The following is an 11721-nucleotide window of genomic DNA, read 5'->3' on the forward strand; positions in this document are numbered from 1 at the left end:
GCAAGGAAATTCGCATCTCTGCAAAGTTCACAAACCACCATGGCTTGGCGTCACCAAGTCAGGGTCAAGATCAGGGGTGCACTCTACTACCCACACCTGCACGTTCACATGGATGTTGGCTTCGGATCACACCCCTTCCATTCAAATTTTGCAAGGCAGACATGCGAGGGAAGGGAACCAACGGAGACGCTGCAAACATGCCCACATGTCTCAGGTTCCTGCCACTACTAGTACTACTACTAGTATAGGTTCTTCTAATAATAATAGCTTACTCCGAGGTCCGAGTCTGCAAGTCAATCCACAAGGGGAAAAACGTTCACAAATCTAGGACCACTTTGTACTAGCTAGCACTGCCAACCTGTCTGGACAAGCCATCCAAGCCGAATTCGAATTCAAATTCCAACGGTAACCGATAGAGATTTTGCTGCCAGGGCAACAAGATCACATTGCCAGGGGCCGAAAACCATCTCAAGGGGGCATGTGTAGTGGAGTGAAGCGAATCCTGTTAATTTTCCTTGGCATTCCAGATCTTGCAATGGTAGATTCATATCTACAGGCTTGACAAGTAGTACTACACGAATTACAATGCCTTGCTAGTACTACCAGTACAAGTTTTCCCAAAGTCAAAGCACTGCAAACATGCCCAGATTCCTCCTACTTGGTCCTAGTGCCACCTTTTACTGGGTAGTGGGTTCCCCACGCTAAATTTGAATTCAAATCCAAGAACAGGCCAAATTTGAATTCTGGGACCATTATTTGCAGATTTTGCTAGCAGGAAATTCAAAAATGCTCAACAGGGAATTCAAATTTGGCATCAAATGGGCCATGAAGTTGGTCGGTTGACATTCCAGATCTTGCAAGAGATTCATATCCACAGGCTTGATAAGTTCACAAATTACAGTACCTTGTCAGTACTGCTTACTAGTACAAGTTTCCCCCCAAGTCAAACAAGTTCACACATCCATCTTCACTTCGGATCTTCCCTCCCCTTTTATTTAAATTTTCTAGTACAGAATATGACATCAAGTCAGTCAAATTTCAAATTCTGGGGCCCAATAGTATTACAGATTTTGCTACTACCAGGACAAGATCAATAATCAAAGATGCTCAACAGGACATATACTGAACAGGAAATTCAATTAATGTTTATTTGCAAGTTGTTTTTGCAGGTAGGTGTCATCAATCGCACAACAAATCGAAGAATTAAATACACAACACATTCCAACACATGTAATTGGAACCCATCAACACACACACAAACTCAACTCAACTCGGATCGGATCCATGTTAAGTTATACCGAGAGAGTAGTAAAAAACGCTCGCGACGCGGCCAACATCGAACGTTGGTCTCCCTTTCTTCCTTGGTGTAAATCTCATCAGAACAGAGCACCTCAATGTACACCACCACCTCTTCCTCTTCTTCAGCTCGCATCTTTTTAGCAGTTGTTGTTACAGACACGGTGATGTAGTAAGTTGTCGGTCGGTCAGGCCCTCCTCGCGTCGAGCAGGAAGGCGGCGGGCTCCGACTTGGCGGCGCACCCGTACTTGAAGGTGCTGTACTTGCGGTGCACCCCGGTGAGCTTCCCGCGCGCCGCGCCCTGGTGCAGCTCCACCATCATCGTGCTGCAGTCCCTGCAAAACCAGTGAGCCAAACAGCCGTGTGAGTAACAAAGGCATATCACATCACTCACTGAAAGTTGGTTGGTCTGAATGAAAGACAGTGGTGTGTTTCCATACATGAGCTGTTCTTCAGAGTATTTTGTGTGCAGCTCACAGCACTTGTTCCAGGACATGCACCCGTTGAGCGTGCATTGCGCGGTGTAGATGGCCGCCGCCGCCAGCATCGACGGCTGGAACTTGAGCATCTTGTAGTCGACGAGGCTGAGCTCGATTAGGAAGAAGGAGAGCAGCTCCAGCTGATTCACAAGACGGCACCATTTGTGTCAGACAAGCAATGCACTCATAGTAGGATATGGTAATTCTGCAGGAGCAAGGTTACGAGCTATCATCTTACCTTCTTGTCAGACCCTGCTGCCTTGAGGAACCTTCTCATGAAGCAGTACGGTGTAGGGACTGACATGTTGAATTCAAGCCTGTCGACGATCTTCCTCTCCTGCAGAATTACCATATCCTAGTGTCAATTCTCTGAAGACAAAACAAGAACTCGTACCGATCGAATCGACGAAAGGTGTATGCATAACAGGATTGTTACCATGTCCAGAATATCTTCCCGGGAGTAGGCGCGATCGCAGATGAGGATCAGATCCTCGACGACTGGCACACTGACCTCCTCATACTTGCATGCCAGCAGCATGGCTGTCACGCCCACAAGCTGGAGCTTCTTCCTGGCTACATTCTCCCTGGCCAGGTATCTGTCGATGATGTTTACAGTGAGGAACAGGGTTTCACCCAGTAGCTCCAGCTTATAGTGCACCTGCATTGGACAAGAACATTGGGGTTTCTAAGAACTTTCCATTCCAGAGCATACTAAGATAAGACTACTTTGCAGAATCCACCGAGCATCGAATGGAATCCTTACCTCAATCAGCCAGTCAATCAGAATGCCGCGCATTTTCTCATTGATGTCAGATTGGTGTGCCATGTAGGTGGGGGACACACAGCTCAACTCCTACAGCACAGAGAATTTGGCAATCAGATTATTATCACCATACCAGGTCAGGTCAGGCACACAACTCTGTAGGTAACTTGACCGGGGTTCCAAGCAGATAAATTACCTCGGTCCTTCTGTAGAAGCTGTAAATTTCATCCACATATTCAACAACCGCAAGGGAGTTGCCGACGTCGCAGCTGTCGATGTCAGGCATTTCCTCCTCTTCGGTGTCCTCCATGTCGATTTCTTTGAGCTCATTGGTCATCTGGAGTAACAACAAAGCATGGATGATGAGCGATGAAACACACCAAAATGGTAGATAACTGCGTTACTCTGCTTACCATCTCATCAAGGTCATCATCTGAAGCCTTGCTGCACTCCATGTCTGAAGGAGCATGGAAGGCAGTGTCAGCATTTCTCTTCTGCCTCTCACTGCCAATTGGTGCCTGCCAAAATAAATTCAAATCCTTGAGTTGACACAGTTACCTATTTTGCTCAGATTCTTGGTTCAAACAAGGCAAGGTAAAATAATCTGAATAATGCAGAAGATGGAAAATCTATAGCTGACCCAATTGAACCTACATTGATATCATTCCATATATAAAAGAGAGCACCCAGTTCAGTTAGATAAGATATACTAGTGCTTGCCTAAATCTGCTAGAACTATATTGAACCTACATTAATGATATACCATATAGTACAAGATTTGGCATGCTCAAATCTCTGAAGATTTGTACCATGTGCAAATCTTCAGATTCAGGTGTAGTAATTCAAACCATACGCAATTTGTGTGCACAAATCTGAATATATCTAACTGATAGCAAACGCAGAGTGCATTCAGGATCCACTTCCCAGCATCTAAATTCACCGAACAGGTCCTAAAATTTGCGCAAATTGGAAAGTACAGAGGTATGAACAGCAATGCACACCCAAGACAGTACCAAAACAGCAAGGATTTTTAGTTGCCTATACCAGCGGGGCGTTTGCAGGCTGCGTTTGCTGCAGGATGGCGGCGAATTTCCTGGTGACCGGCCGGTGGCCGACGGCGCCAGCTTGGCTCTTGGCACCGGCGGCGGCGGGTTTTCTGAAACATGGAAAGAAACTCGGAGCGATTAGAGATCCAGTTCTGAATTGAACTGGGGTTCGAAATTCAGCCATGGATCGGTGGATTGCTCACTCTTGCAGGCCCCTCTTGCTGACGGCCTGGGGCTGGTGAGGGGCGCCGAGGATGTTCTTGATGTCCCTCAGGGCCCTGCGGTTGGTGTTGGCCGCCGCCTCCGACGCCAGCTTCACGCCCTCCATGGCCGCGCCCCGGTGGTTCTCGGATCTCATGTTCTCCATTGCTGACGGAAGAGGAAACCCTGCACCAGGAGGAAAAATCAAATTCAGAAACAGAGGAAACGCATCCGCAGAAGGAAGAAAAAGCGGGATCTTTTGGTTCGAATCGCTGCCGATTTCTCATCGGGCGCGTGGGACGAGCCAAGAACTCTGGATTTGGCCAAGAAACCGATGGAAAATCTCGCGAATCCGAAACCCAAACGAGCAAGAACGCCCTACTGGACTCGCCGGGGAGATCCAGGAAGAAACCCCGCACGCGCCGAAGCAAAAAAGGAAAGTTCGAGCAGCTGGAACTCTGCCAGCACAGACCACGCCGCCAAGAATCAAGCTTCTTGCCGATCTACTGCTCGAATTCCAAGCAAGAACAACCGGGACCCCCCAAAGATCCGCCGCAAGAACGCCAAAGAACCCACGCCGCGAGCCGCCCCGACGCAATCGCGCGCTCTGAGCTAGCGCCTCCCCCCGAATTCATCCATCCAGGCCGGAGATCCGAGGGGGGCAGAGCTCGCAGCGCCAAATCCGGCAAGAAACCCTCAAGAAACCCACCAAAGAACCCCATCCCGTCAAGAACAAGAACAAGAAACGCCCCCTCAACCCCGTTCAAGAACGCGCCCATCCGTCGATCCAAGAAGAAGAAGCTACCGTGACGGACCTCGTTGCTCGGCGAGGGCGGGGGAGGGGAGGGGGGAAGGGGAAGCTGCCGCCGCCTGTCTCTCCCTGGCTCGGGAGTAGCTCGCCGCTGCGGCTGCTGCAGGGGAGGAGCGGGGAGAGCGTAGGAGAGAGACGGGCGGATGGGGATTGGGATCGGGAGGAGGCAGGGGCGAGATAAAATAGGGGCCTGCCTGAGGCGGATGCCGCGTTCGAACCCCAACGGTCGTGGGATCCGGGCCGTCGGATGCTGATCCGACGGCCGGAGAAACGTGTGGGCTGGCCTTAACGGCTAGGGGATCCCTTCCACCGCATGTGCTTTCAAAACGGGCTTTATTATCTTCCCTTCTTGTGAATGTGGCGTCAGCTTTAAGATAGATGGAGATAGATAGATTGGGTGCCCATGTTTGTTTCTTTCTTCTTTTACTCGAACCACTGGGATTTTCGCATGCGTGGTTTGTATTCGGTGCGCGGGGCGGAAACGCAAGGCGCGGCGTGGGGTGGTGTGGCGTGTGGGATGGGACCAAAGGACGTTGGGCGGTTTCGGTTTGCCCCCCGTGATGGGTCTGGGATTCGCCCGTTGGAGGGTTGCCACGCACCGTGGTAGATAGACGGGGTGCCGTGTTTGTTTCCTTTTTTATTTAATTATTGGAATTGCTGGGATTTCATCTATGTAGTTTGTATTAGGTGCGCGGGGTGGAACCGTGCGGCGCGGCGCGGTGCGGCGTGGCGTGTGGGATGAGACCAAAGGACGTTATGCGGTCTGGTTCGCCCCGTGATGGGTCTGGGATTTGACCGTTGGAGGGTTGGCACTGTAGTAGATAGACATGGTGCCATGCTTGTTTTCTTTTTTATTTAATTATTAATGGAATTACTGGGATTTCATTTGTGTAGTTTGTATTCGGTGCGTGGGGCGGAACCGCGTGGCGTTGTGTGCCGTGTGGGATGAGACCAAGGGACGGCAGGCGGTTTGTTGTACTCTCTGATGGGTCTGGGATTCGACCGTTGGAGGGTTGCCACGTACTGTAGTAGATAGACAGGGTGCCATGTTTGTTTTCTTATTCTTTTATGTAATTATTGGAATTACTGGGATTTCGTAGGTGTAATTTGTATTCGGTGCATGCGCTGAACCGCGGGGTGCGGCGCGGCTCCGCGTGGCGTGCTGGATGAGACCATGAGACCGTGTGCGGTTTTCTTTTACCCTGTGATGGGTATGTAATTTGACCTTTGGAGGGTTCCCATGTCGTAGATAAATAGGGTTCCATGTTTATTACCTTATTCTTTTATTTAATTACTAGAATTACTGGGATTTCGTAGGTGTAGTTTGTATTCGGTGCACACGCTGAACCGCGGGGCGCGACGCACCCTGGCGTGGCGTGTTGGATGAGACCATAAGACGGTGGGAGGTTTTCTTTTACCCTATGATGGGTCTGTGATTTGACCTTTGGAGGGTTGGGACGTCGTAGATAGATATGGTGCCATGTGTGTTACCTTATTCTTTTATTTATTTACTGGATTTACTGGGATTTCATAGGTGTAATTTGTATTCGGTGCATGCGCTGAACTGCGGCGCGCGACGCGGCCCGGCGTGGCATGTTGGATGAGACTACGAGACGGTGGGCAGTTTGTTTTACCCTGTGATGGGTATGTGATTTGACTGTTGGAGGGTTGCCACGTCGTAGATAGATAGAGTGCCATGTTCGTTTCCTTATTCTTTTATTTAATTATTGGAAGTACTGGGATTTCGTAGATGTAGTTTGTAATCGATGCGCGGGCGGAAACGCGCGACATGGCGCGACGTGTGGACTGAGACCAAGGGACGGCAGATGGTTTGTTTTGCCTTGGTGGTGGGTCTGGGATTCGACTATTTGAGGGTTGCCATGCTCGTAGATAGATAGGGTGTCATACTTATTTCCTTTTTCTTTTATTTAATTATTGGAATTACTTGGATTTCGTAACTGTAGTTTGTATTCGATGCACGCGTGCAACCGCGTGGCAAGGCGTAGCGTGTGGGATGAGACCAAGGGATGGTGGGCTATTTGTTTCCTTCTTCTTTTGTTGGAACCACTAGGATTTCGTAGGTGTAGTTTGTATTCAGTGCGCAGCAGAAACGCGCGGCATGGCGTGTGGGATGAGGCCGAAGGATGGTTTGTGGTTTGTTTTGCCTTGGTGATGGGTCTGAGATGTGACCGTTGGAGGGTTGCTGCGTAGTAGATAGACAGGGTGCCATGTTTGTGTCCTTTCTTTTTATTTAATTATTGGAATACTTGGGATCTTATATGTGTAGTTTGTATTTGGTGCGCCCGGAATCGCGCGGCGCGGCGTGGCTGTCGGAGGTAAATCCGGCAGATCTTAGGTAGGGGGTTCCGAGTTGGTGATCTTGACTTGATGGTAACAGGAAGCAGAGAGACACAATATTTACCCAGATTCGGGCCCTCTCGAAGAGGTAAAACCCTACGGCATGCTTGTATTATATTGATTGTGGATGTGGTACAAAGTACATGATGATCTACCTCGATATCGTATGAATGAATCTAACCTTGGCTCTACAGACTAAACTCTCGGCTTATATGAGGACCAAGAGGTACTTAGGGTTACACATGGTCGATTGCAGCTACAGATAAACATGTCGAATATTTGAATATTCCTTGAAGTATACGCCAAATTTTCGGACGATTTCATCCTGAGTACGCTGAGGGTCGCCATAGCTGATGCGGCCCATTCTTCAATTGTCGGTGATCCTCGGCCTGACCCATGAATGATTGGCCGGCGTGGTGAGTACCCCCTAATATAGGGCACCGTCAATGACGTATGGCAGGAGACCAAGGGACGGTGATCAGATTGTTTTACCTTGTAATTGGTCTGGGATCTGTTCTAGGGTTGCCATGTCATAGATAGATAGAGTGACATGTTTGTTTCCTTCTTATTTATTTATTTATTTATTGGAATAACTGAGATTTCATAGGTGAAGTTTGTATTTTATGCAGGCGGAGCCACGCGACGCGGCTTGTGGGATGAGACAAGGGGACGGTGGACAGTTTGTTTTACCCTGTGATGGGTCTAGAGTTTGACCGTTGGAGGGTTGTCATGTCGTAGATAGATAAAGTGAAATATCTGTTTCCTTCTTCTTTAATGAATTGGAATAACTGGGATTTCATATGTTTATTTTATATTTGGTTCGTGTGGAACCACGCAGCGCGACGTGTGGGATGAGACCAAGGGACGGTGGACAGTTTGTTTTACCTGTGATGGGTTTGGGATTTGACCGTTGAAGGGTCTTTGTTTTTCCCCATTCTATTTTGGTTCTTTACCCGTGTTTATTGAGTTTCTTATTTTCTTTCTTATTATTTTTCTTCGGTTTACTTTGTTTTTCTTGGCATCTTTCTTAATTTTCATTGTTTTCGAAATCTATGGCGTCCATCTTTTTTTCTCTTAAATACAAGTTTTGAACCCTTTTTTGAATACACGTTAACATTTTTCGAACAAACAGGTGAACAATTTATTAATGGGAAAAATATTTTGTCACACAATATGTATTTTTACATATACATCTGGAACATTTTTATATATATGTTTAATATTTTCAAAACATAGACTTAATATTTTTTAAATATATTTTTATGTCTACTTTTATTCAATGCAGGATGCATATTTTTCTTATACATCAGGAACATTTTTAATTCACGTTTCTCATTTTTTAAATACATGATCAACATTTTTTAATACACATTGTATATTTTCTGTATACATGAGAAATAATTTTCTAGTCCAATTTATAATTTTTCAAATACTTGATTAGCATTTTATAAATAGTTGATCAACATATTTTTCATACAAGTCATATATTTTTTGTATACAATTTTCATATACATGCGAAACATTTTGTCATTATAGATTTAACATTTTTCAAATGATTGATTGAACATTTTTTAAATACTTAATTAACATTTTTTCTGCATTAACATTTTATAAATATATGATCAACTTTTTCCATAAACATTGTTTACGTTTTTCATATACATCAGAAATCTTTTTTCTATATACACTTAACATTTTTCAAATGATTTATTAAGATATCTCATATCTTTTATGTGTTTTTAATTTAGATTTGTAATATTTGGAACTATAAATAAAAGTAAATAAATAAATAAATAATGAGAATAAAAAAATGAGGTTGCGGCCTGGCGTTCTGGGTGGGCCGAGTTTCGTGGTCACCTTCAACAAGGCTTCCCTACGTCTGGCAAGAAGCGAGACATAAGCGTACGCCAGTACATCTCACAAACCGGCGCACAGCGTCTCCTCCACTTGGGCGGCCCATTTTACTTTTTTCTTTCTTCGACCGCACATATATCTTTTCGTCTTGAGAAGCTTCTGACCGGGGTTATTTTGGATTTCTGGATGGTTTTTATTTTTTTATTTTTTATTTTTCTTTTCACATTTTATTACTTTATTTCTTTTATAATGCATGAATTTTTGTAAAATTCGGAAACTTTCTTAAAATTTGTGTACATTTCTCAAAACCATGCATTTTTGTGAACGTATTTACTTAAATTTATGAGACTTTTTCCCCTGAAATACTTCATTTTTTAAAATCTGTCAATATTTGTTCCCCAAATTTGTAAATTTTCCCCTCAAAATTGTGATTTTTGGTCAAAGCCGTGAAACCCATGAAGTTCTCAAAATGTGTCAACTTTTGTCAAATTTGTGAAGTTTTTCAAAATGCGTGAAATTTTTGAACTCATGATTTGTTTTAAAATTTTGTGATTTTTTTAATCCCACAAACATTTTTTCAATTCCATGAACTTTCTTTGAACGATGGTTTTCAAATCCGTGAACAATTTTTTTTCATTTTCTCAAGAGGTCAACTGTCAGCCGGTCAACCGTGATTGGATCTGGTTTGCCCCGATGATGGGTCTAGGATTCGACCGTTGGAGGGTTGTCGCGTCGTAGATAGATAGGCTGCCATTTTTGTTTCCTTATTCTTTTATTTAATTATTGGAATTACTGAGATTGCATTTGTGTAGTTTGTATTCGGTGCACGGGGCGGAACCGCGTGGCGCTGTGTGGCGTGTGGGATGAGACCAAGGGACGACTAGCGGTTTGTTGCACTCTCTGATGGGTCTGGGATTTGATCGTTGGAGGGTTGCCACATACTGTAGTAGATAGACAGGGTGCAAGGTTTGTTTCCTTATTCTTTTATTTAATTATTGGAATTACTGGGATTTCATAGATGTATTTTGTAATCGGTGCGCGCGCTGAACCGCGGGGCACGACGCGGGCCGGCGTGGTGTGTTGGATGAGACCATGAGACTGTAGTCGGTTTTCTTGTGATGGATCTATGATTTGACATTTGAAGGGTTGCCATGTCGTAGATAGACAGGGTGCCATGTTTCATGTTTGTTACATTATTCTTTTATTTAATTATTGAAATTACTGGGATTTCGTAGATATAGTTTGTAATCAGTGCGCGGGCGGAAACGCGTGGCGCGGCGTGGCATGTGAGATGAGACCAAGGGACGGCGGATGATTTGTTTTGCCTTGGTGATGGGTCTGGGATTCGACCGTTGGAGGGTTGCCACACTCGTATATGGATAGGGTGTCATGTTTGTTTCCCTTTTCTTTTATTAAATTATTGGAATTACTTGGATTTCGTAGGTGTAGTTTGTATTCGATGCGCGCGGAATTGCGTGGCACAACACGACAGGGCGTGGCATGTTAGATGAGACCAAGGGACGCGGGCAGTTTGTTTCCTTCTTCTTTTGTTGGAACCACTGGGATTTTGTAGGCATAGTTTGTATTCGGTGCGTGGGCAGAAACGTGGGGCGCGGCATGCGTGGCGTGTGGGATGAGACCGAAGGATGGTTTGTGGTTTGTTTTGCCTTGGTAATGGTTCTAGGATTTGATCGTTGGAGGGTTGCCGCGTAGAAGGCAGACAAGGTTCTATGCTTGTTTCCTTCTTTTTTATTTAATTTTTGGAATACTTAGGATTTCATATGTGTAGTTTGTATTCAGTGCGCGTGGAACCCCACGGTGCGGCGTGGCTATCGAAGGTAAATCTGGCAGATCTCAGGTAGGGGGGGCCCGAGCTGGTGATCTTGGCTTGATGGTAACAAGTAGAGAGACAAACCCTACGCCTTGCTCATATTATATTGATTGTAGATGGGGTACAAAGTACATGATGATCTATCTCGAGATCGTATGAATGAATCTAACCTTGCCTCTATAGACTAAACCCTCGGCTTATATAGGGACCGAGGGGTACCTAGGGTTACACACGGTTGGTTGCATCTAGACATAAACATGCCAAATATTTGAATATGCCTTGAAGTATACACCAAGTCTTCGGAGGATTCCATCTTGAGTACGCTGAGGGCCATAGCTGATGCGGCCCATTTTTTGGTTGTCTGTGATTCTCGGCCCGACCTATGAATGATAGGCTAACGTGATGAGTAAATTTAGAACACCGTTAGTGGCGTATGGCAGGAGACCAAGGGACGGTGGGCGGTTTGTTTTACCCTGTAATGGGTCTGGGATTGATCGTTGGGTTGCCATGTCATAGATAGATAAGGTGCCATGTTTGTTTCCTTCTTTTTTTATTTAATTACTGGAATAACTGGAATTTCATATGTGTAGTTTGTCTTTGGTACGCGGGGACGCTAGGCAATTTGGCAATTTGTTTTACCATGTGATGGGTCTGGGATTTGACTGTTGAAGGGTTGTCATGTCTTAGATAGATAGGATGCAACGTTTGTTTCCTTCTTCTTTTATGAATTGGAATAACTGAGATTTGATATATGTAGTTTCTATTTGGTGCGTGTGGAACCACACGACGGAGCATGTGGTATTAGACCAAGCGACGGTGGATAGTTTGTTTTACCCATGATGGGTCTGGGATTGGACCGTTGTAGGGTCTCTGTTTTTCCACCATTCTTTTTGGTTATTTTGTCCGTTTTTATTGATTTTTTATTTTCTTTATTATTTTCTTATTTTTATTTGGTTTACTTCGTTTTTATTTGTATCTTTCTTCATTTTTTTTGTTTTTGAAATCTACGATGTCCATTTTCTTCTTCTTAAATACAAGTTTTGAACACTTTTTTGAATACATGGTAAAACTTTTCAAATAG

The 11721-nt window shown here is 45.0% G+C and overlaps 1 protein-coding gene across 1 annotated transcript; it reads right to left on the minus strand.

Moving 5' to 3' along the window:
- Positions 1–1120: 1120 nt before the first annotated feature.
- On the minus strand, positions 1121–4757 carry LOC109748747 (cyclin-B2-2). The gene is made up of 10 exons (XM_020307770.4): positions 4602–4757; positions 3789–3972; positions 3584–3695; positions 2953–3057; positions 2736–2876; positions 2540–2629; positions 2213–2434; positions 2015–2113; positions 1738–1916; positions 1121–1632 (listed from the first exon to the last, which is right to left on the minus strand). Exons 2-10 carry the CDS (start codon positions 3950–3952, stop codon positions 1485–1487), a joined length of 1260 nt encoding a protein of 419 aa, XP_020163359.1. The 5' UTR covers positions 3953–3972; positions 4602–4757; the 3' UTR covers positions 1121–1484.
- Positions 4758–11721: the final 6964 nt, after the last annotated feature.

Source organism: Aegilops tauschii, chromosome 7 (assembly GCF_002575655.3).
Source record: "Aegilops tauschii subsp. strangulata cultivar AL8/78 chromosome 7, Aet v6.0, whole genome shotgun sequence".
Taxonomy (NCBI): domain Eukaryota; kingdom Viridiplantae; phylum Streptophyta; class Magnoliopsida; order Poales; family Poaceae; genus Aegilops; species Aegilops tauschii.

Bases quoted from the DNA above. Each gene is read 5' to 3' on its own strand.
- LOC109748747 (XM_020307770.4), bottom strand. From the start codon at position 3,952: ATGGAGAACATGAGATCCGAGAACCACCGGGGCGCGGCCATGGAGGGC. The intron at 3,058-3,583 runs GTATAGGCAACT...TTATTTTGGCAG, and splicing joins AGCCTGCAAACGCCCCGCTG to GCACCAATTGGCAGTGAGAG. The intron at 1,917-2,014 runs GTAAGATGATAG...CTTGTGAATCAG, and splicing joins CAGCAGGGTCTGACAAGAAG to CTGGAGCTGCTCTCCTTCTT.